This window comes from Ictidomys tridecemlineatus, chromosome 3 (genome assembly GCF_052094955.1).
Source record: "Ictidomys tridecemlineatus isolate mIctTri1 chromosome 3, mIctTri1.hap1, whole genome shotgun sequence".
Lineage (NCBI taxonomy): Eukaryota > Metazoa > Chordata > Mammalia > Rodentia > Sciuridae > Ictidomys > Ictidomys tridecemlineatus.
Window position 1 is genome coordinate 14,307,189 of NC_135479.1, and position 25,687 is coordinate 14,332,875.

The following is a 25,687-nucleotide window of genomic DNA, read 5'->3' on the forward strand; positions in this document are numbered from 1 at the left end:
GTAGGGTGCTTGCCTGGCATGCATGAAGCCCTGGGTTCCCTCCCCAGCACCACAAAAATGAAAACAAACCGCATCATAACCCTTGTCCTATTTGAGTTCAGAAGCCTAGGAAATTACAGGTGCCTTGCCCCTGGAGCAGGGCACGTGATCTACCTCCACTCACAAGAGCAGGAGGGGGGGCAGGGGCAGAGAAGCCAGGCGCTGTCTAGCAAAGCTCTGCCCTCCGCTCTGGCCCCCAGTTCCTCTCGGGAGGTAGCTGCAGCCCAGGCAGCAAAGGTAGTGTAAGAAAATCTACAAAGGATTACAATTAAAAAGAGAATTTAGCAAGAAGGCTGGATCCAAAGTCAACCTTCCAAAATACTGTGTTTCTATATATCAAAAACTGAAATAAAAATCTATTTCCCATTGTGTCAAAGTAACAAGTGCTTAGGAATATATCTAAAAAAAAAAGATGTATTGAATCATCTTGGGTTCAATCATCCCTGATACCGATAAATTTAAAAAATATACAAATAAAATAAAAACAAATAATAAAAATCAGAAAAAAAAATATTAAAACAGCCCTGGAGAAAGAGAGGTTAGATCCTGAAATAGGCACTTAGTAAAAGAAGAACTCCTGGTTACATAAACATGGGAGAAGGTGCTCATCCTTATCAGTCACCAGGAGAAGCAACTAAAATCACTATGAAATTCCACTATATACTCATAAGAAAATGGCCAGAATTAAAATGAGCAGCAGCAACCGTGTTGGTTCAGACGCAGGAAATGGGGACTTCCAGACTCCGTGGGTGTGCAAAGATGACGGTTCCACCGGAAAACGATGTGGCTTTCTCTGCTTGGACTGAAGATAAGCACACCCAGGAACCCCCCCTCTCCAGCCATTCCTGGGTCATGTGCCCACTGCATGCACATGGGAGCCAGGAGAGGGCGCAAGCACCAGGATGTGCACAGCAGCATTGCTTCTAACAGCCTCATCAGCTGTAGAACAAATAAATCACTGTATATTCTAACAATGGAATACAATGTAGCAATGGAAAGCAATGCATTCCAGCTACATTCAGCAATGAAAGTGAATTTCATAAACACAATGTTGAGCAAAAAGGGCCCTGTGGTGCACACCTGTTATCCCAGCAGCTGGGGAGGCTGAGGAAGGAGGATCAGGAGCTATCAAAGCCAGCCTCAGCAAAGGTGAGGCGCTAAGCAACTCAGTGAGACCCTGTCTCTAAATAAAATACAAAATAGGGTTGGAGATGTGGCTCACAATGGGAGTCTCATCAGCACTTCCCTGATAGAACTCATTAGACTGTAGGCCTACTTGTATGCATTTTCAGATAATGTGTGCTCTATTTCACAATGAAAAAAATTTAAAGAAGGTATGCATTTGCAGAAGAACCAACATGAAACTTCTAGACCTGAAAGCCATAGCTACTGAATGAAAAACTCAGCAGATCCTCTTCCTCTTCCCTTCCTGGATTCAATCCAGAGGATGTCAGTGCTGGCCAAGCATCGGGTGGCAGTAAAGTGGAGTGGAACCACAATGACCAGGAGTTGGTGTTGGGGCCCTCCTGGGGAGAAGCGGGAGACCACACAGGGTGTGGTGATGCGCTCAGGGTACTGGGCATCTACACAGTGGAGTGTAGCCCATATGTGGAGTTGGAGCCTGTGAAGGGCACAGAGTTCTGCAAGTGGGAAGGGAAGGGGCAGGTGTCAGAGCCCAGATGGAGTGACAAGGGTATTCTCCTGAAGGGGCAGCCAGGAGGGGTGACCGTGTTAAGGGTCCTTGGTGTCAGATTCTTAGTGGGGTGTAGAGGGTGTTGGTCTGACAAAGCCCGAGCAGGGTGAGGAGAATGTCTGGGGTTGAGCGTGTGATTCTGGCTCAGATGTTGGAACCTGAGAAAGTGGAGGGACTTCTGCAGCAGGACACATTGGTGTAGGGGTGTGGGGTGTCAATCCAAGGGTCATGCAGGGGGTGTCTGCATGGGAGACTTATTACACACAGGGGAACTGACGAAAGTCAATATATCTACACTGAGGGCATCGGGAGCCCCATGCCTCGTCGTCAAGACCCTTATAAATAAGGGAGAAAACCAGAATGTGTTGTGGCTGGATTTGGAGATGTCAGTGTGAACTCATGGTTTTCACTATAGACAGAGACATAGAAATACATGGAGGTGTAGACGTAAGTATGTGCATAAATACATTCCTGAGCTCTGACCTTTGGAAGAGTTTAGAAGCAGCAACACCCTGAGAGTCACGATCACAGTTAGAGTCCAGAATCACCTGGAAGAAACCAGGACTCTGGAAAAATAGATCACTCCAGAGGGGTCAGGACAAGCACAAGATGAACCTGAAAGTAAGGGACTGTTCAGAGAATGTGCCAGAAAGTAAGGAAAGATTTAGACAAGGATGGGAACAGGTCAACAGCACACAGAGGCCAGTTTGGAGGGGACCCTGCTGGTCAATCAAGGGTGATTTGAGCATCATAATAAACCATGGGAATAATGGATGATAATTTATTGAATAAAACAGGAAATTACAACTCCATAAATATGTAAATAAAAAATCATGATGATCATAGATGATAACTTATTGAATAAAATAGGAATCCATGACTCCATAAAGATATAACTGATTTTGAAACTGATAAGTAGCATGTTCATGTCATTTCAAAGTGCCTATCCACAAAAATTAATTATTACAAAAATACTATAATTAATGTAATGTGATATGTTCATCTGAGACACCCGATAGACATCCCTGAAGGCAAGTGATCAAAGGAATCACCAGTTATGGGAGAAACTGACACCATGCGCTGCCTGAGAGGACACACTGAAAGAACCAGGCATCTTCTGTGACATTTCTGCCACAAATGCATCCTGAGTCTCCATCACAGTCACATCAGGTAAACCCACAGTGAGGGACATTAAAACATAATTGATCCCAGTGGCTTTGGAGGCCGAGGCAGGAGGGTTGCAAGTTCAAAGCCAGCCTCAGCAACTTAATGAAGCCCTAAGCAACTTAGCAAGATCCTGTCTCTAAATAAAAAATAAAAAAGGGCTGGGGATGTGGCTCAATGGATAAAAGCTCATAGGTTCAATCCCTGGTACCAAAAACAAAACAAAATGATAATTGGCCTGCTGCCTTCAAATGACCAGGAGAGGCGGAGGGGCTGTTCCACACTGAAGGACATGGTATGTCTTGGTGGATGAATCATGTGCTGGGAGGGAGGTTGGTGCCTTCCAACCTGTGGGGACAGAAACTCCTGCCCTCCTGACCGTCCTGGACCTTGCCCTTGGCACCTAGCCATCCAGGGGTTCATCCTTTCTGATATCCTTTATAATAAAGCAGCAGGGGAATTAAACTTGTTCCAAGTTTTATAATCCATTTTAGCAAATTACCCAGCCTAAGGAGTGGCAGGAACTCCCAATTTATAGCCATTTGGTCAGAAGCACATGAGGTCCAGACTTTCAACTGGCTTCTGAAGCGAGGGCAGTCTTGTGGGCCTGAGCCCTGTAACCTGGAGGCTGATATTAACTCCCAGCGGTTAGTGTCAGAAATGCATTGAGTCATCAAACGCCAGCGGTTGTTGGAGAGTTGGAAAACTGGTTACTGACATGGGAAAAAAAAACCCCACACATTTGGTGTCAGAAGAGCTGTGAATACAGACCATTTTCATCAGAACCGTAGATATGGTTATTTCAAGATGATGTTATTTTATTCTTTGGTCAGAACTCTCTAGAAGCCAGCATCCTGCTAACTAAAGAGGGCCTGCTACCTGTAGGAATGGGTCCTCGTGCCTGGCTGCAGGCCTTCACTCTGGCTTCAGACCTGTGGGTCACCCAGGATCATGACTCCCGCCACCTGCCTGAACCTACTCCATCCACCTCCGTGGCTGTAGGAATCTATTTCCCTGACTTAGTTCTGTGTGCTTGGCTGCATTCTCCTCCCACTGGCTTTGCCCTTGACTGACCTTCAGTGACTATATGTGGTCCCCAGGTCCCTGTGCCCTTCCTCCATTTCTCTCTCTCTCTCTCTCTCTCTCTCTCTCTCTCTCTCTCCAGGATTGAGGATGGGACCCAGGGCCTTGTTTCAGGCAAGTGCTCCACCACTGAGCTACATCCTGGCCTTTCCTGCTTCCTTTCTGACCTTGACTGTCCCTCTGGTGACCAGGTTCCACAAAACCCACTCTGAACATCCAAGTATACATCTTTTTTTTTTTTTTAAGTTGTCAATGGAACTTTTTTTTTTTTATTCATTTATATGTGGAATCGAACCCCAGTGACTCACACAGGCTAGGCAAGCGCTCCACCACTGAGCCGCAGCCCCAGGTGCACACCTTAGAAAGTAAAAGACTTTCTGGTGGTTAGAAACGTAGGTTAGCTGTCACTCAGACCTGAGCTCCTTTCCTGTCTTCGGGCTTTACTGAGTGACCTTGTGCCTTAGCTTCTTTTTGTTTGAAAGGAGGGAAATATAAGTACCTGCCTCAAGGAGCAGTCACAGGGGCTACCAGAGGAGATGCACCGGAGCCCTTAGTGCCTGCTCAGTTGGTATCAAATATTATCATTGTCATTATTAAGGCATAAAGGCAATTCTGAGAGGCATATCGGCTACCTCTTGCTCCGTGTCACACCCTCTGGGCCTCACCTCTGATTCCAGCTGCCTCTAGAGCTTCCCCCACTCGGTACCCAAGCTTCTTACTTCAAATACACAACACACATCATTTTTTTCTGTCCTGAGGCTTGGCTGCTCCATGGGGTAAGACACCAAAGGAAGCCTGTGTGGGACACCCACAGGCAGAGCCTAGAACTGGAGGAGACGCCTCCCTCCTGGGGCTGTCTTCACACAGCAGGGGTTGGAATCAAGGCCTCTCACCACTGATGCTCAAGTGGACCATTCTGAGAGGCTCTTTTGTGCTTCCAGAAGGTTCCAGTGGGATCCATCCAGGTGCCCCCTGCAGTGCTCAACTCGACAACATACTCTTCTGTTGGCTTTCCCTGCAGTCCCGGAGGGCCTTTCCCTGGGTCCACCTCCCAGATGAGCTGTGTGCCCGGAAGGCCTGATCTTGGGCTCTGCGTTCAGTCTAGTTCAGGAAAAGAGGAGTCGGATGGGCCTGGGAAGCAGCCTCGGTGGACAGATACCACAAGGGCTCCACGGAGGTGGTGAGTAGGGTGGGGAGGACCCTTAGCGTGCCATGCTTCACAATTCCTAGGGCCTTCCCCCTGCCTCCAGATGGAGAGGGAGGTGCGTGGAAAGTGGAGCACCAGGTTGTGCAATAGCTCCTGCCCATGAAAGGTTTGGAGCAATGGTAATTATGTAGCACTGGTTGCTTCTTCTACCTGCATTAGAAGCTTTGCAGGGAGCAAATGAGAGGCCATTGATTCAGGGCAAACCAGGAAACCCAGAGGGCTTCCTTCCCTCTAAAGATGGCCTCATCTCCCAAAGCCAAGGGGCAGGCCCTGCCCACAAGCAAGCCGAGGATTTGATCAAAGGTAGGGAAACCAGGGAGACCGCATGGGCACATCCAGCAGTTTTCTTGCCTCAGGCATGGACAGGGAAGGAGGGGGCCTTGGTATTAGGACTTTGAAATTCCTAATTCCCCTGAGCCCTCTGAGGACAGCACCCTCCTCTGCCATCGGAAGTCCTGATGTGAGGCAGATATGTCTCATCTTGATTCACTATTATGCTAAAGTGCACATAATATAGAATTTACCCTCCTAACCAATTTTAGGTCCACATTAAATGCAGTTGTATGGTCGGGCACCATCACACCGTCCACCTCCAGAACTCCTCCATCTTCCCAAACTGAAGGTCTGTGCCCATGAGAGAGTCACTCCTCCATCCCTTTCCCCGCAGCCCCCGGCCATCTCCACTCCTTGCTTCACAGAATTCTCTAAGATCCATCCCTGTCTCCCGCATAGGTCAGGCTCGGGTCTCGGCAGAGCCTGGGTGGGGAAGGACAGTCTCTGCCATGGGAAGCAAGTGCTTATCTCCCCAAGGGCTGCAGGGTGTGCCAGGAGCTGGGGGTCCCGGGGAGAGTGGCTGAGAGTGCCTAGCTGGGGGAACAAAATATAAGACTAGATCAAGGAACTGGAGTTCATGCCATGCCACGGACACCCGGAGCTGATCCAAACCTGTCACAGAGATGGCTTCTTGAAGCTTGGACCCAGTAGGACCCCACAGCCAAGCAGCCCAACATGGCAGCCACCGTGAGTTAGAAGCGATGCTGTATTCTGGGTGAAATAGGGGTCGTGGCACGTGTTAAAATAATAAAATTTTGGATACATAGTGGATTAAATAAAATACATCATTCTAATCAATTTCATCTGTTTTGCTGGGCATGGTGGCTTGCATCTGTAATCCCAGCAATTTAGGAGGCTGAGGCAGAAGGATTGCAAATTTGAAGCCAGCTTCAGCAACTTATCAAGACCCACAGCCACTTAGGGAGACTCAGATTAAAAACAAATAAGGCCCGGGAATGCAGTTCAGTGATAGAGCATCCCTGGGTTCAATCCCCAGTACCAAAATAATAATAACAATAACATTATTATGATAATTATTAATTATTAGGGTTGGTTAGGTTAATAATTATTTATAATAATATTGTTATTATTTTATCTGTTTCATTTTTTACTGAGGCTACTAGACAAACGCAAAAGTGACTATGTGGGTCACATTTTATTCCCATTGGACAGTGCCGAGCGATGCTGTGGAGATGTCAGAAGGGCCTGAGCAAGATACTGAGGGAGTCAGAGGCACATGGAACCAGCTCATTAGGGAGATGGATCGCACACCAGCGGACCAGCCCATCACGTGGGCTTGTGGGACATTCCTTTATCAAAGCAATCCAAATGTCCTGGTGTGGGGACACAGGAACTCGGGAAAGCCTAAGTGGTGGCTGCCCTCTGTCAGCCAGAGTTGGGGGCAGAAGATGCTACCATGAGGATGGTACCCATGGGGATGGCAGGATTCTGGACCAGCAGAGGGTAGGTGGTGGCACCCGGGTGTGGGAGTCCAGGCCACTGTGATGACCTCGCGGTGGGTAGTAAGGCCAAAGTGCTTGTGACCCACAATGAGACCTAGGCCGAGGGACCCAGGTGTTTCTAGAAATGAGCGCCACGGGCAGCCAGTAGCAGTATTATTTATACAACGACAACAACTAAAGATCCAAAGCAACTGAATGCAGGATGACTGGTGTCGGCACTGAAAATGAAAATTGTGAGTTCCTGCCGGCTTCCAGATTTGAACCACTTCTCAGACTCGCCAGGGAATGAGCTATGAGGTTGCCTAGAGAAAAGACTCTGTTAAGCAGCAAGTGTAAATGATAAATATTCTCTCAATCCCTCCCCAAAGCTTCCTAGGTCCCCCCACCCCTTTTTTTTGGTGGTGGTGGTGGGGTTAGGGGTGCCAGGAATTGAACCCAGGGACACTTAACTACTGAGTCACATCCCCAGCCCTTTTTATATTTTTTCCTTAGAGACAGGGTCTCACTAAATTGCTGAGGCTGGCCTTGAACTTGCGATCCTCCTGCCTCAGCCTCCTGAGTCACTGGGATTACAGGCCTGCACCACCGCGCTCAACTCCTATAGCTCTTTAGCCCAGAGATTATACACTGGCGAAAGGAGTCCACCAGTCCACCCAGGGACTTCAGGAACTGTTAGATACACGGTCTGAGCTGAGACTTGATACCAGGGAACCCAGAAAGCTCGCTTCAGTGGGGATGCGTGGAAGCCGTTGATAAACGAAGAACTGCTCCAAGATGTCTCACATTGGGTCCAATTTTGTCAGCAGCATTGGCCACACTGGGTGTGCCGTTTCCATTCACAGAGATGCCCGTGAGTTGGGAGGCTGCAGGTGTTGAGCAGAACCCAGCTGCCCTGCGCCTCAGGCCATTGGATGTGACAGATCTTGTGTCTGTAAGTCGGGTGGAGACACCAGCAGTCTCCTGGGTGCAACAGCAAGGCCGTGACCTCAACCCCAAAGAACAACTCACCATTCAAAATGCAGCTCCTGGCCTGCCACCGGGTCTCAAAGAGACCAAGTTCCTGAGCCCACGACAGGCGACTGTGACCATCAGGAGGGGGACTGTCAGGTGGGCAACTAATGGTCCATCACATGAATGGAAGTGGGACATTCAACACAGGGGAGAAAACAAGGCACGAGAGCAGGAGGCACAGACTCCTCTGCCACCTGCCTCTGTGACTCTAAGGCCTCAGCTAGCTCTCACCGACGACCTGCCAAAGGAAGCTCGGCTCCGGCTTAACGTGGTCCGTTTGATTTTCTGGTGAGAATCAGAAATGGACCATGCTGGCCGCAGTCAGCCTGTCCTGCAGGAAGAAAAGAAGGAAGGTTCTTCCAGCAGGCGCAGCGCCCAGCAGTGCGGGGGCCGTCTGCTGTGGGTGGGGGGAGAAGCGACTGCCGTGAGAACCTACTGAGACTCCCGGGGGGGTGGCAGCAGGTGCTCTGGAGGCTGATCCTGGGATGGCCGGAGGAGCGGGATCAGAAGGTCAGAGACCAGGAGGTGTGGGGAAGACAGTGGGGGCGGGGTGGCTCGTGGGAGTGAGCAGAAGCCTGGATCGTGGTGTCCCTCGTCTGTGCCCAGCAGAGAAGGCACGTGGAGGAAGATGTAGTTAACAGCCCAGCGGACAGAACCCCTTGTCGGGTGACTCCAAGTGGCCCCTGGCGAGGCTTCCATGGCAGGGAGGAGTATGTCCAGGGTTTCCCTGGGGAGGGGGCGTCTTTTGATGCTTCCAACAACAGAAAATGGCAAAGGCAGCACCAAGGCCCCAGGAGGGCCCGGCAGCCAGCGCTCAGGCCCTATAGGGCTGGAGATGGGCCACCCCAGCCATCTAGGCCATCTGCAGTGAGGGGGAGGGAGACTGGATGAGGGAAGGGAAGGGAGGAGCATGGCCGAGGACCCAGGGCCTGCTGCCATCCATCTTCCCGTGGGAGGTCCCCGGGAGGTGGTGATTGGCACCCACCAGCGGACAGTGCAGACTCATCTCCGTGGCGGGCATGGGGAGAGCCGAGTGGTGGGGGACTGGCGCAGGGGTATGTTGGCCTGCTCTCGTGCACCACCTGGTGCCCTCTCGGTCTCACCCCTAAGGCCAGCCGGAGCCGTGGGCAAGGTCTGCGTGGCTTGGGTTCCCCGCACAGTCACACAATCGCAGCCAAAAAGAACAGGCGTCTTGTCCTCTGCCTGGTTCTGACACTGGCCGTGGACCTGCTCTCGGCACAGGCCTTCTTGGCCGACCCTCAACGGAGGACGAAGCCTCTCTCCCTGTCCCTCCTCCAGCACAGGTTTCTGGGAGGCAGTCTGGACCTCCAGACCTCGGTCTTAAAGGACCCACTCAGTGTCCCCTGTGGCCCCCGAGCCCATGATCCCTGGGTTGACTTTCCTTCTTCCCCATCTCACTCCCTCCCGGTCACTCATCCCTCCTCCTTGGAGACTGCCCGCTCCCTGCTCCTGGTCTCTGGCTCTGCTTTAGAGGGAGCTCAAGTTAAGGCGGACGAGGAAGCCAGTGGTGGCCAAATCACCAAGTTTTATGACGTTGAAGGCTTAAAGGTTTCTAGAGTGACAGCCAGAGACACTCGGTGTCTCTGAGTGAGCATCACCGCCCTTGGAGTGGCTGGGACTGAGGTTCTATTAGATACCTGATCACGCTCGGGCCCTTCACATCCACTCCCCGAGTTCATTTCACCACAACGTGGGTATTATTCCCACCCACTTCCTTATAAATGAGGACACCAGAGCCCAGAGAGGTTAGGTAACTTATCCAGAGTCACACGGCACATGACTCAGCCTAGGTTCAGATTGGGTCTGACTCCGGAGCTGCCTATACTGAGTCTCTGTAATGTACTGATTTCCATAAATAAAAATATCGACAGAGGAAGTGGGGAACGAAGCTCGTGAATGCCGCTTCATGGCAGCAAAATCTTTAAACTGACTCCTGCCCACCCTGAAGCGCCGTTCCTGCTGCCGTTTGCTAGGATCGAGCTCCTACTCCAGCCGCTTGCCAGGCCGTGGTGACTCTGCAAGACGGCTCCACTCTTCTGAGTTTCCTCGCTTGTCAAAGCACGTTACTAAAGCCATCGCTGAGGGCGTTGACGTCACCGTGGCCTCTACTCGGAGGCTCATTGCTAGGAATAATCAGGACTGAGGTCCAGGCTGCCCCGGAACAAGAACAGAGCACCGACACGTTGGCCAAGTTGTTCTGTTTGTCTGGGACCCTAGACATATCAGTTAACTTTTATTTTACTTGACTTCAAATTCCCAGAAGACGACACTCAGGCTAGAAATCACTTTGTCCTCCATGATGTTTTGGTAGCAGCCCAAGAACATGTCTGTGTCCTAACTCCTGCAACTTGGGAACAGGACTTTATTTGGGAAAAGGGTCTTTGTAGATATAATTAAATTAAGGATTTTTTTTTTGCATGAGGGTGTATGGGGGCGGTGGGGAGGTGGGGGTGTACCAGAGATTGAACCCAGGGGCACTTAACCACTGAACTACGTCCCAGTCTTTTTTTTTTTTTTTTTTTGAGACAGAGTCTCACTATGTTGCTAAGGCTGGCTTTGAACTTGCAATCCTCCTGTCTCAGCCTCCCCAGGTGCCGTGTGGGCGCCACCGTGCCAGCTACATTAAGGATCTTGAAATGAGATCATCTTGGATTATCTAGTGACCTCTGTCTTCTTTCTTCTTCTTCTTCTTTTCTTTTTCTTCCTCTTCCCTGCCCCAATTGATCCACTTTCAAGGTCACCTTTCTGGATTTTGCTTTGTGTTTTTGCTTTAGAACCCTCAGTGGGCACAGGGACAGGGAAACGTGAATGCTGGTCATCATAATGCCTCCAGGACACACTGTGAAGAACATCGCAGCCTAAGACTTGTTCTTTTAAAAACAATGGGAAAAATAAAAATGAAAATGATGAGGAAATCAGGAGGATGGTCCATGCCTACAAAGAGCAGAGCTCTCCAGCCTTACCAGGGAGTCCACCTGATCACTGCTGACGACGACACTGGATTCACCCAAGAAGCTCAAAGGAATAGCGCTCAGCCATGAAAACCAGAGATTCACTTTAGGTGACCAGGTTGGACCTTTCAAAATGCCAAATGAGTCTACTTTTTCTTCACTTAAATCAGCTTTCCTAAACAGTGTCTTACACTGAGATGTAGTCAGTTTCTTTGAATTTCAGAAGGCGAGTTCAGAATAGGCAGAATCAGTTACATAATCATAACAGGCTTCTGAAATATAAAAGGGAAAAAATGGTAATTCAATAAATTTAAGTTATGTGAACAGAGGGACTTGAAAAGGAAATCCTATTTCTAGGAGATAGATGGCCTGTTAGAACCAAGCATTAAGTGGTTTTTCCTGGAGTGTGTCAAATTATCTATCTCTCTATTTAGTACTGGGGATTGAACCCAGGGTTACTTTACCACTGAGCCACATCCCCAGCGCTGTTTTATTCTTTGAGACAGGGTCTTGCTAAGTTGCTGAAAGTCTTGTTAAATTACTGAGGCTAACCCCAAACTTGTGATCCTCCTGCCTCAACCTCCTGAGTCTCTGGAACTACAAACCTTTGTCACTGTGGCTGGCCAAACAACAACTTTCCTTCTCCTTCTTCTGATTGAACTCAGGGACACTCAAAGACAGGGTCTCACTGAGTTGCTTAGCACCTTGCTTTTGCTGAGATTGGCTTTGAGCTTGTGATCCTCCTGCCTCAGCCTCCCAAGCCACTGGGATGACAGGCCTGTGCTACTGGGCCCGGCTAACACATTTATTCTTGACAATATTGTATAGTGACCCTGCATCCTCTTCTGGGGACTTGTTACAGGACATCTCCCACCCCGCGTTTTTTCTTTCCCACTGCTCCATCTCGGGATGAGATTTGTCCGGAGCAGTTTTCTTGGGTGCTGTTGGCTTCCGGAGCTGTGCCTGTGGCCATAGGGACCCTGATCTGTCATCAGTAGCTCTTGACACCCCCACCCCATCCCGTGGCTCACCTGGCTTCCCTGGTGCCACCTCCCCAAACTCTGGGGTGGCGTAGTGGATCTCCTGGGTGTGTTCTGTCTCTGGGAAAAAGACAAGGCGCGGGAGGGAGTTACTGGGCCAGTTCTTTGCATCTCTGGCCACACGGGGGCAGTGGCGTCGAGACCGTGGACGTCGCGGAAAGCACTTGCCGTCGTCGGGGACTGTGGGTCGCAAAACGGTAAAGACCTCGGGGAGGTGGTTAGCACCGTGCAGTGCCCCGGGGGTGGAGGACGGAGCCCCTGGCCTTGGGTCTTCCTCACCGTGAAGCGCAGCCTGCCCCCCACACTGAGGGGCGGATTGACAGCCTGCAGGAGCGGGGTGATAGCAAGGTCCTGGGTTCCTGAAAGTCACTGAGGGAGCAGGATTTAAGTGTTCTCTCCACAAAAATGATCGCGTGTGATGCAGTGCTCGGGCTCATCGGCTGCATTTAGCCATGTCGTGCAGCTCGGGGGTGGAGCCAGCGTGTGGCCCGGGGTTCCCTCTCCAGTCCTGCAAATACCCCCCCCCAACCAAGTAATGTAGGTGTCTTTCAAAACGACACGTGGCGCATGATAAATATATGCGATTTTAATTTATCAATTTAAATAAATAAAAATGTAGATCTCTTAAAAAAAAAAAAAAGGAAAGAAAGAAAGAAAAGAAAAGGTAGCTAGGCATAGTGGCCTGTAATCCCAGCTGCTCCGGAGGCTGAGGCAGGAAGATTGAAAGTTTGAGGTCAGCCTCAGCAGCTTAGTGAGACCCTAAGCAACTTATGGATAATCTCCAAAAATAAAAAGGGCTGGGATGTAACTCGGGGGGTAAAGCACTCCCGGGTTTGATCCTCAGTGCCGATAAATAAATAAATAGATAAATAAATAATCATAGAGGACTTTGGAACACAGTGTGAATCATTCTGAACTTTTAAAAAAAATCAAGATATCTTAAAGTGGGGAAAAAAACAAAAACAAATCCAAGGCATAGAATGCCACATGCCTGTTATGTCTCATGACTAAACAGAGTCACTCTAGGTGAACTGAGCTGGCATGAAATAATCACATAGAGACAGAGAAAGACCTTTTTTTTTGGGGGGGGGGGGCGGGGAGTGTCCTGTGATGGCTCCTCTGACCTTAGGAGTCCATGGAAAGAGGGAGGAGCACGTGCTGAACCCTTTTATTGGGAAGAAGCCATTCAAATGAGGCAAGGGAACGATTACCAGGGAACAAGGGTAGGATTACCAGGGAACAAGGGTAGGATTACCAGGGAACAAGGGTAGGATTACAGGTGAGTGTAGCTCAACCCCTCTGGGTGCCGCCTATTCCTGGGGCCACTCCAGGGCCGAGCCTTATTATCCTTGGGAGGCTACAGTGATCTTTCAGATCCCTGTGGTGCATCAGGACTTCAAGGTGCACACATTTGGAGCGGCTCCCCACAATTGCCATTTGTCCAGATGCGGAGCAGAGCCAGAGGATCTCTGTGGGAGGAATTCAACCCTGACCCTGGCCCTGGGGTGAGACAGGAAGGGGATGCTGTGTTCTGTTCCTTTGGCTCCATTTTTACCCCACGTGTCTCAAAGGCCTTTAAAATCAAAAAGAACCCCAAACCAACCGACCAAACCTACCCAAGCACTCAACAAAGTCCTCTCACCTGCTAGGGTTTCACAGATGTTGACATACAATTCACCTTCCATGGCTATGTCTCCAGGGTCCTTGGGCACGTTCTCTCTCATAGCCTTTTCTACATAAATGGGTACAGAATCATTCAATTGAACCAATTTGGTCACGTTTTCCCTTCTCCTCGTCTCCTCTGCCGAGGAGCAGATTTTCCCAAACTTCCAAAAGAAAGAGCAGCTACTCTAGTGGCCTAAACTGGTGTCTGATGAGGGGAAATCCTACATTTGTCCAAAGCACCTGCTCTTCCAAGCTGGGGCCCTTGGTGAGGTACTCCTCCTACCCTGGTCCTGAGAGGAACATTCTTTGACTAGGAGATTCCATTAGAGGCTGGGCACAGTGGTGCACGCCTGTGATCCCAGTGACTCCAGAGGCTGAGGCAGGAGGATTGCAAGTTCAAATCCAGCATCAGCAACTAAGCGAGGCCCTACGCAACTCAGCAATACCCGATCTCAAAATAAAATATAAAAAAGGCCAGTGATGGGCCTCTGTGGTTAAGAGCCCCTAGGTTTAATCCCTGGTATCAAAAGAGAGAAAAGGCTGGTCACATGTTTTTCCTTCCTGAAGGGAACAGTCATCAGAAGTTTTGGCACCTCTTCAAGAGATAGTCAGTGGTCACGGCAAGTTCTGTGACAGTGATAGTGAAGAATATTCGTGCCACTTTTACAAGAATCTGGGTTTTCACAGGAAAGTGAGATGTGCTTTCAAAGTATATGAGATGTCGCTGGGCATGGTGGCACACACCTGTAATCCCAGTGACCAGGGAGGCTAAGACAGGTGGATTGCAGGTTCGAGGCCAGCCTCGTCAACGTAGCAAGGACCTTAGCAACTTAATGAGACCTTGTCACGAAATAAAAAATGAAAAGGGGGCTGGGGATGTGGCTCAAGCGGTAGCGCGCTCGCCTGGCATGCGTGTGGCCCGGGTTCGATCCTCAGCACCACATACCAACAAAGATGTTGTGTCCACCGAGAACTAAAAATAAATAAATAAATAAATATTTAAAAAAAAAATGAAAAGGGCTCAGTGGTACCAGATTCAATCCCCAGTACTGAAAAAAAAAAGTATGAGATATATAAGTTAGGACATTTATTTTCAATTTGGCTTGTTTGTTTTGGGTCCTGGGATTGAACCCAAAGCCTTGTGTGCTCTGACCACATGCTCTACGGCTGAGTGACACCCGAGCCTATTATCAGCTGAGTTCCTGGCCCTCTGGGGCCTACCATGTATCATTTAGTTCTCTCAACCAGCATATAGTTCTGTCAGCATCTGTACCGCCCCATTCTACAGGCCAGAACACTGAGGCTCCGAGGCAAAGGAGCCTGCCCAGCACCCCCTCAGCTTGCTGGTTTGTGTGTCGAGACACCAAGTGTCTTGTGCAAACCTGGATATCTCCCATGTGTGTGTGCTGAATGAAAAGCCCACTTGGAAAGCTTAGCCAGAGGAGGTCCAAAAGAGGAGACTAGCAAAAAACAGTAACCGAGGCTTCTGCTGGGGACCTCAGTGAGTTTTCTGCCACATGCAGCGTGAGGTGGGGAAGAGGGATGCTGTTCTCGTGGGTCTTCACGCCGGAGCTGCCTCTAGTGAGGAGGAGCTCTCGGGCACAGAGCTCTGCCAGGGAGGATACTTCAAGGCGAGGCCCTGCCTGGAGGAGGCTGGCACCCAGGACCAGCTCCATGCTGGGCAGGGCCCTGTGCAAGACGGACAGGAGGGTCTCCTGTTCAAAATACTAGTGTTCCTACAGTCGCCAGGGGGCGGAAGCCACCCAGGCCACCAAGGAGGAACGACTGGATGGAGAAAATGTGGGGCGTGCATACAAGGAAGTATTTTTCTGCCCCAACAAGGGAGGAAATGCTGCTACACGCCGCCACATGCGCGAACCTTGAGGCTGTGACATGATGTGAAATCAGCCGGATGCCAAAGGACGGCTACTGCGTGAGGCCACTCAGGAGGCACCTAGAGCAGCACCTTTACAGAAACAGAGAATGGGCTAAGCCGGCCAGGACCCAGGCGAGGACAGGATGGCGCATGAATGTGGGGACAGCTGCCCAGCAATGTGACTGTGTTCCACGTCACGGAACTGTCTGGTTAAAGTGGGGGCTGGGGAGGCAGCTGGGTGGTGGAGCCCTGGCCCGGCAGGTGCACGGCCCTGGGGTCCAGTCCAGCAGCCAAAATGGACCAACAACAAAAATGTACAAGAGTGAAACTGGCAAATGTCAGGTTATAGATATTCTTTAGAAAGGAAGTTATTCGGAATTGTGAGTTGGTGGCAGCAGAGTTTTAGGGACTCTTCTGGGGGGAGGCCATGTGACCACACAAGCTGCAGGTCCGGTGGCCAGCTCTGTCTGCAACCTACAGCTGGGGGGGGCCTTCCTGGGCCGGTGGGCATGACCCCCAAGTGGGGGCCATTTGGGAATTCTCGCTCATTCATCCTCCCCTTCCTCTTCTTTCCATTCCACTGTTTGAGAATTATTGTTGTGCCGGGAGCCTTTTGTTGTTGAGGTGCAGGGGTGGAATCCAGGGCCTCAGGCCTGCTAGACAAGGGTGTGACCCCTGAGCCATCCCCAGCCCCTCCGCATTCCAGTCTGACCCCCTGGCCCTCCCCCTTACTCTCTGCCCTGCTGTCTATATCCCAAACCCAGGGGAAACAACGGTCAAGAACTTACTTGCTTTGTATTTTCGTTGGAGCCAAAAAACCGGAACCAGGATTATGGCCAGGAGCACCAGCAGTAACCCCAGAAGCAGCAGAGGCAGCACTGGGCAGATAGGACAGCGGTCTCCCTCTGGAAGAAGACAGCAATCCCTGGTCAGTGCATGGCCGTCTTCCCCAGTGACCCTGACCTGGCAGGAAGGGCCATCACCCTGCCTCCCAAGACAACCGACCTACTGTGCGGCTGATCCCTGAGGCACAGTAGGCACCTGGGACCCACCAGTTAACTCATTCATCCTTTTAGGTCAGAGAGCAATTCCATCAGAGCTTGTGTGGACCCTACCAGAGGGACCTTGCCTTTGGAAGTAGGTGGCCAAAGTGAGAAGTGGGTGGGTTCAGAGGTAGCTGCAGTGTCTGGAAGCAAATCCAGAGCTGGTTGAAAGAACTCAGGAAAAGAAAGTACAATTATGCAAGCCATTGAAAAAAGATGCAGTGTGGTTTCTGCTGGATCAATCTGAAGGTTAGCACTGGGGAAGTCACCAGGTCCAGAAGGATGAAAGGATGTGTTAAAGACTAAGCAGATTGAGTTCACTGTCTTAGCCCACTTTTGAGTTGCTATAACAAAATGCCTGACACCAGGTAATGTACTAAGAAGAGAGGTTTATCTGGCTCTTGATTATGATGGAAAGTCCAAACAGTGTGGTGTCTGACAAGGTCCCTTCCTGGCTGCATCGCAACAAGAGTCAGAGGTTTACCAAGCCATAAGTTGGCGTGTGTTTCTGCTTTGAAGAACTAGGGTCTGAGCCTGCCTTTTACAGAGTTTTCAATCTGCTTATCGTTGATAGTGAGTATAGTTTTGTCAATGGTTCAGCTCTCAGTGTAAGGTTGAGAGTGGCTTGTGTTCTCCATCCAAAAATATTCTATCTGTATTTTCATTTATAGAATTCAGCTGCACAGTTATCTTCTACTTCCTCTGCAAAGCAGAAGTAACCTTGCTAAATAGATTCGAGGGAAACTCTCAACAGGAAATACAGAGGTCTGGTGTGCTCTGACAAATCATGCTCTATCTTGTGGGAGAATCAAACTGTTAAAAGAGCTGGGGTGAGGGCTATAGTTCAGTGGTAGAGGGCATGCCCAGCACCCATGTGAGGCACTGGGTTCCATCCTCAGCACCACATAAAATTAAATAAATAGATCAAATAAAGGTATTGTGTCCATCTACAACGTGTGTGTGTGTGTGTGTGTGTGTGTGTGTGTGTGGCACTGGGGATATAGCTCAGTGGTAAAGCACCCTGGGTTCAATCCCTTGTACCATGTTTAAAAAACCTTATGCTTCCATTTTCTCCCATAGCAGAGGACAGTCCCCTCTTCATTGGGCCGTCAAGCTACACTCCTGGAAGTTACTCTACCCCTTTCCTTTGCGGCCACCGACACGGCTTGTGATTTATTTGTTTGAGTAGTTGTGTTTGTCTCCCCTACTAGACCAGAAGCTCCGGCAGGCCAGGAACCAGATGCACTAGGCAATCAGTGATGGAGGAATTTGTGTTTATGCTTCAGACCTTCACCTTTTACTGAGTTGGGGACACAACCATGTCTTAGGTCTCACTGAAATCCCAGGAGCACAACTGCGTGTTCAGAGTAGGCACTTAATAAGTATCTATTGATAAGACTTAATTGAAGATGGCATTGATTGATTGATTGATTGACAATGGGAATTGAACCCAGGGCTCTCTATCATTGACCTACATCCCTAACCCTTTTAATTTTTTATTTTGAGACAGGGTCTTGCTAGGTTGTTCAGGGCCTCACTAAGTTGCTAAGGCTGGCCTTGAACTTGGGATCCTCCTGCCTCAACCTTGTTGAGATTACAGGACCACCATGCCTGGAATAGTTTCAGAATTTACCAAAATAGTTCTGCAGGACAGTGTAACAAATTGAAGAAAAGTTGTGTACAGAGAACATACGTAATTCATGGGTTTACTGCCTTTACCTTATGCACTGTGCGTTTATTGGGATTTTCTCCCTGTTATGCATATTCCTTTTAAAAATATGATTTCTACTCTATTTTGCCCTGATTCCAAGACTTCTTAATTGAGTCTTCAGAAAGAAGGAGGTTTTATCCATAGCTGGTAATCATAAAATAAAGCCTCTGAGATCTATGACGTTTGCCTGAAGATCTAAGACTATTATCTGAAATAGTTCAAGGTCTCTGAAGGAGCAAGTGAAGTAGGATTATTAAGAATAAAGACTTGTTGGGCAAGGTGGCACACGCCTGTAATCCCAGCTGCTCAGGAGGCTGAGACAGGAGGATTGCAAGTTAAAAGTCAGCCTCAGCAAAAGCAAAGCACTAAGCAACTCAGTGAGACCCTGTCTCTAAATAAAATACAAAATAGGGCTGGGGATGTGGCTCAGTGGTCTAGTGCCCCTCGTTTTTTTTTTTTTTTTTGGCACCCCCTCCAAAAAATAATAAAGAGCCTCAGCAGCAAATAAGCCTCTCGAATGTTGGCCAGGGGCATAAAAGCCCTTGGTGGAACAAAAGCGAATCCCATGAATTGCAGAACCTCCAAGTGGCAGGTGACTGACTTACCACTGACGGTGAAGTTGAATGGGTTACTGTAGGTGGAACAGTTGAGGAGCACGGCTTTGCATTTGTAGGTGCCCAAATCCTCGGCTGTGGAGATGGTCACGTTAAAAGTCACGGCTTCCCCTTTTCCTGTCTGGTTGCCCAGCAATTTCTTATTCAAAAACAATAAATATTTGATCTCCAGTGACTCATTCTTGTGGGAGCAAAGCAGAGACGCATTTTGACCCAATACGACCACACTCGTATTTGAGTTCAAATGTGGAGAAGAAAATCCTGGAAAACAAAAATCACACGAAGAAAATGTGCTTATTAAAATCCCTGGACACAAACTCAGTGGGCCTCTGGCCATGTTTTATGAGTTGAGTGATGGGGACATTCAGTCCCAGGCCAGCTTTCCTGAGGCGGGTATTCTTGGCCTGCAGAGGCAGACTGTGTGCATGGAGCAGCTCGGTGTGTCCAGGGCCTCCTCACGGTGACCGGCAGGTGGACGTGAGCAGCTGAACTCTTTTGTGGTAGCCCCCTCTTCCCCCGGAGGATCTGCAAAGAGGTTCCATTAGGATGGTCTCTGCTGACCTGGAAGTCATGTCTGATGGCTTGTTTGGTCCAATAGTTGTTTTCATCTTGGAAAATTTCAAATATAATAAATAATACTAAAGACGGCATCAGAGACCCTCGTGTACCCGCCATCCAGCTTCAACAGTGAACAAATGACCCTCCCCACTGTCTGCCCCCACCTCGCCTGGGATTATTGGGGTTTGAGTATGGTTTGGCCCCTTCCAAGCTCAGGCTGGGAAGTAAGAGAGGGGAAACAATCAAACTGTGGTGTGTGGAGGTGGGTCCTTCGGAAGGTGGTTAGGATTGGATAAGGTCAGCAGGGTGGAGCCCTGAATTCAGGTGGCTCTGTAAGTAGAGGAAGAGGAAGAGCTCTTGATTAGAGGGTGGAGGCCCTGGGCTCGATCCCTGTGGGAAAGAAAGGAAGGGAAGGAGGGAAGGAGGGAGAGGAAGAGGGAGAGAGGGAGGGGGAGGGAGAGAGGGAGGGGAGGGGGGGAGAGGGAGGAGGGGGGAGGGAGGGAGGGGGGAGGGAGAGAAGGAAGGGGAGGGAGGGAGGGGGAGGGAGAGAAGGAAGGGGAGGGGGGAAGTGGGGGGAGGGGGGAAGAGTGGGGGAGGGAGGGAGGGGAGGAGGGAGAAGGACCACATTAGGACACATGTGTGTCCTAATGAGCTGCCTTGGGACTCCTTGGGACTCCTGGGACTCTGCCCACTAGGAAGCCACCCTCAGAAGCAGCCCCTGACCTAGGAACAAAACCATGAGCCAAATAAAGTTGTTGTTGTTGTTCTTTTTTCTGAATGACTTAGTTTGTAGTATTATTGCTATCATCAATAGAAAATGGACTGTTTTTAAAGCAAATCTCTGACTATATGTTGTTTTTTGTCCATAAATTTCTGTATTAAGAAAGAGACATGGGCTGAGGCTGTAGCGAGCGTTTGCCTAGCATGTGTGAGGCTCTAGGTTTCAATTATTTACGGTTATTAATCTTACTGTCACTTTTTTCATTAATTTTCCAAAAAAAAAATTTTTTTTTTTGGACAATTCCAGTGTGTTTGATAACTTGTTTGTTTGTCCTTAAAAATGTTGAGGGAAGAGGCTGGGATTGTGGCTCAGCAGTAGAGTGCTTGCCTAGCACATGTGAGGCCCTGGGTTCTATCCTCAGCACCACATAGAAATAAATAAAATAAAAGTATTGTGTCTACCTACAACTAATAAATAAATAATAAATAAATAAAATGTTGAGAGAAAAAAGAACCCCATCAGAAAATCAAATGAACAAAACAAAACAAAAACAACTATGAAAGAGTGAAGAGAAATACAAGGAAATATTTTAGGCCAGATTAGGAGCCACAAAAAAATAGAACAAAATAATTAGAAGCCATAAAAAAAAAAAGATTGAAAATTCTTAGCTACCCCCAAACTTTAAACTCCTCTATGACAAAATTAAAAGTCAAGTGACAGTCTAGAACAAAATGCTTTAAAAGTAAATAAAACCAGTGGATTTTTCAATATACAGAAATCAACTTCAAATCAACAAGAAAAAGGCCAACAATCAAATTATCAGGTAAAAAATATAAACAGGTAATTATCAGAAGAAGAAATGCAGATGACCACTAAATACCACGGGAACCAAACACCCCAAACACGGGTTTGGGTGGAAGACAGATTTATGCCCTCAGCTCCCTCCCACTCTTTGATCTGGATAATTAACATTTTCTCAGTCTTTTTTAGCTCAACTTCAAAACACCACCTTCCCTTTCCAACCTGGATGGCCATCCCCACATTTCCTTCACAAGGGAATGCTGGAGCATTAACGGCCAATGAACATGAAACAGATGTTCAGTTTTACAGGAGATGAGACAACTGTGAATTAAAATACTGGGATATCATTTTGCTCTCATTAGGTTGGCATAAATTTTATAAACTGTTATATCCACTGCTGGGGCTGGTGGGATGAGCTCACACTTACCCACACTGTTGGTGACCCCCGCAGCTTCAGCCTAGTGGGAGGGCAATTGAGAATCTGCAACAATTTAACTCTTGTTTCCTTTGATCTGGCAATTTCAATTGTTAGGATGTACAGAGATGCTCCCATTGGCCCACAAAAGGTGTTCTGTACAGGGATGTCTATTACAGTATTATTTATATTATGAGAAAAAGTGGAATAATCAATAAAAATGAACTGTCGCTGCATCATATTATAAAATACCATGTCATGGGGGTGCAGTGGTGCACACCTGTAATTACCCAGATACTTGGGAGGCTGAGGCAGGAGGATCACAAGTCTGAGGCCAGCCACAATAATTTAGCAAGATCCTGTCTCAAGATTAAAAAATAAAAAGGACTGGGGATGTAGCTCGGTGGGAGAACACCTCTGGGTTCAATCCCCAGTACTGCAAAAACCATAAATTAATTAAATACCATGCAACTGTTGAACAAATGAGATAAATCTATATCTTCTACTTACGAGGATATCTATGATACATGGTTACATTTTTTTTTTTTTACAAAAGAAAAGTTATAAAAGAATTTATTTAGGGCTGGGGTGTAGCTAAGTGCTAGAGTGCTTGCCTCGCATGCACAAGGCCTTGGGTTCAATCCCCAGCCCTGAAAAAAAAAAAAAATTCCACTGATCCTGGATAGAAAAACATGATTAATAGTGGTCTATTCTAGAAATAGAGAATAGAAAGGGATTGGAGGAAATGTGACTGCACTTTCATTTTTTTACAGGAATAAAGAAGGTATATGGAATAAGATCAGTGCATATCAATGGCCTTCCATTTGCTGGGAGCTGTTTGGAGGAGGAAGGACTGTGGCACTCAACCCTCAGGAGGACTCTCCCAGCAGGGCTTTTAGTACTCCACCTCACAGTTGAGAAACATGAAGTAAAGGGTTTAAGTCATTTGCCCAGGCTGCCAGGTGGTCAACAGCAGAACCAGGATGAGGATCAAGTGGTCTAATGCTGCCTTTTTTTGGTACCGGGGATTGAACCCAGCGGTGCTTAACCACTGAGCCACATGCGCTGAGGCGGATCTTGAATTTGGGATCCTCTTGCCTCTACCCTCCCAGTAGCTGGGATTATAGGCATGCGCTACCCCACCCAGCCTGCCCTCTGATACACGTTTCTAGTGTTGCTTGAACTATTTGGCAATGACGATGCGTTTGGGTTTTCTAGTTGAAGAACAACAACAATGCAAGAAAGCGAGAAACATTCATTGTAAAAGCAATCTCAAAACTTTGTCACAAGAGACTCAGAAGAAACTTTCCAACGCTCTCCCTAAAATCACTGTTTAAATAGTGTATTGACCTGAAAAGTCTTTGTTCTTGGTTATTTATCTGAAAGCAAGCAAGCAAACAAAAAAACTTACAAGTGAGCAGTCACGTTTAAGGCTGATCGTCGATCTCACCCTTTCCAGTAAGATAACTTCAGTAAGAAGAAAAGGAAACTTACCATTTTTTTTCATGGTATTACAGTTCAGTACAGCTTTTTGAACTGAAAGAGAGAAAAAGAACATGAGAAAGCTCATTTTTCACACGATGCTTCAGCGTGGCGATTCGAGTCTCAAGACGGTTATGTGGCCTTACATGTAACAGAAGAAAAAATGCCCCAGAAGAAGAACGTGTTCAAATGTCTGCACATTCCCTTCAGTGGAACCGGAGAGGACCGGGGAGCCGAGATCATGGCAGTGGCACCATCAACAGAGAAGAGAACTTCCTCCTTTTCTTGACCACATTAGGGAAATCGGAGGATCTTGACAAGCTTTGCACAATCTAACTAACGGGTTGGGCCCGCCTCCCACTGGCTGGGGACTTGGGTTTGGGATAAAGAAAAGGAAAAATCTGGCTGTTGGATTGTTATATACGTAAACCCGCCCGATCTTCTCTGCTCCCCAAATGACCTGAATAACTGTGTGCTCTTCTGTAATTACAAATCATCCTGCTTTTAAAAATGGCATTTCTTCTTATATTGCTAGTTTGTGGCTACATGGTTTTATAGTACTTCATAAAAGTTTGCATGGGGGGGAGGGGACAGGGATGGGACCCAGGCCTTCTTAACCACTGAGTCACATCCCCAGCCCTTTCTTATTTATTTATTTTTTATGTTGAGGCAGGGTGTTGCTAAGTTGCTTTAGGGCCTCACTAAGTTGCTGACTTTGAACTTGCAATCCTCCCGCCTCAGCCTCCTGAACTGTTGGGATTACAGGCGTGCACCACCATGCCCATAAGTTTGAATGGGCGAACTATTAGCAGATGCGTGTGCAAAGTTCTGCTTTCTCTTATCTTTGTGTTAGCAGTCTTTACCCGCATCCTTCACCTCCCAGCTACCCCTGCTGGCTAGTTGAAAAAAACAAAACAAAACAGAATAACAATAGATTCATTTGGGGTCCCCACATTTTTATGTACATCTGTGGAAAGGTTTCTCTCTCAGATACAATTGGAGACAAGACTCAGGCATTGAAAAGACATTGAAAACTTCTATTATTTTCAAGATTGATAATTGCCATTTTCCAACTCACCTTGTAAGAATAGATGCAGGACAAACCTCTGTTTCAGGACAAAATAAACATGTCAGAAGATCGAAACTGCAGAGGTTTAAAATGACAGTGTTGGATCAAATAAACCCTTTCCTATTTAATTGCTTAGTGAATCAAAAATCCAGTCATTGGACAGTGAATCTCAAAGAGTAGAGAATGAATCTGAAGAACAGGTGGCTCGATCAGGGAAACGTGACTGTGATAATAGAAAATTAAGTACCGCTTGTTCATAAGTAACCATTTGAATAAGAGCAAGATTTATAAAATATATAAATTTTTTTGTCTGTAAGGAGGCCTTTGTATGAGACTGGCTCCAATATGACAGCTTCTTCTTTTTCTTTTTCCTGCTGTCCACCACTTTAGAGTGGGAAGATGCTCTCCTCTTAAACGTCCATTTGTGCAACATTGATTTACAGCTACAAAAAAGTTATTTAATTTTACTTTAGGAATAATGCTAGGAGTCATCCAATCACGCGTCTAACAGAGCATACGCATTTGTTTGATGCCTGAGTTACATTATCAGAGTTGCTTCTTACCATCCATATAAATCTTCACTCCAAAAAAAAGCAAGCTAAAACCTTTTCCTAAATGCAGTATATATAGAGCCGTACAGGGCCTGAAATTGAGCAACAATTTCCCAAATACTCTCACTTGTTTTGTAAAACAGAAAAGAAAATCTTGAATGTAATTACAGATTTCACATCTCTAATCCCAGTGGTTTTGGAGGCTGAGGCAGGAGGATCATCAGCTCAAGGCCAGTCTGGGCAACTAAGTGAGACCCTGTCTCAAAAGAGAAAGCAAAAAGGGATGGGGCTGCAGCTCAGAGCACCCCTGAGTTTAATCCCCAGCACTGCAAATAAATAAATAAGTAATAAATAAAATGTCAGGCTAGTTTATAACTACTGGTCATACTGTTCCACATCTATGATGAAGATTTGTAGACTGTTTTATGATGTGGGGAGAGAATCACAATATGGTCAATGAAGCAGAAAACCCAGTAAAACACTGGTGAGTAGTCCATAATTTAAACGCATAGAGAAAAACTGGAGGAATGATTTCTTAAAATGTCAATAATGGCCCTCTCTTGCCGTTAAGAGTTATGGGGGAGATTGTCTTATTTTAGCTTTTTAGGAATTTTTTTTTTCTGAATTAATTTCTTATTATATAGAAAGGGAAGGAAAGGGAATAATTCCTGACCTTGACACTTCCCCTGTCCTCAGCTGAAGGGGAAGAGTCTCTGCTAAGCCTGGCAGTACCCACCACTCCACAAGGGCAGGAGGTCAGAGGCATTTCCCCAGGCGCCAGCGCTCCAAACCACAGAGCTACTGAGAGGGGAAGGTGAAGGTCAAGATAACAGTCCTTGCTGTGAGGACCCAGCTGGGTTCATGCCTGTCCTCTGTCAGCCCAGCCTCTTGCAAACAATAGCCTCAACTTTCTTAAGAGAAAATACATGTTTTGAGTCTGGTAAATCACAAAAATGGAAACAGCACACTAAACAAAGAAAATACCCAGTAGGTCTGAGCGGAATTCATTTCCACATATTGTTCTCGCTCTCAGGAAGGTCTTCAGCCCTCCCTGCTCTGCAGTTTCCACAAAATTCCTTGCCATGGACACCATGCGTCCTTGGGGACAGTTTATCATTAGCCGCAGTTAATAGTGGCAGCTGTTTATGGCCTCGTGCCCTTGTGTGGACTGCTTTT

The 25,687-nt window shown here is 47.7% G+C and overlaps 1 protein-coding gene across 1 annotated transcript; it reads right to left on the minus strand.

The window, feature by feature from the left end:
* Positions 1 to 10,206: 10,206 nt before the first annotated feature.
* On the minus strand, positions 10,207 to 23,169 carry Milr1 (mast cell immunoglobulin like receptor 1). The gene is made up of 7 exons (XM_013359906.4): positions 23,038 to 23,169; positions 22,904 to 22,945; positions 18,906 to 19,175; positions 16,335 to 16,451; positions 13,648 to 13,737; positions 11,997 to 12,065; positions 10,207 to 11,237 (listed from the first exon to the last, which is right to left on the minus strand). Exons 1-7 carry the CDS (start codon positions 23,132 to 23,134, stop codon positions 11,185 to 11,187), a joined length of 738 nt encoding a protein of 245 aa, XP_013215360.3. The 5' UTR covers positions 23,135 to 23,169; the 3' UTR covers positions 10,207 to 11,184.
* Positions 23,170 to 25,687: the final 2,518 nt, after the last annotated feature.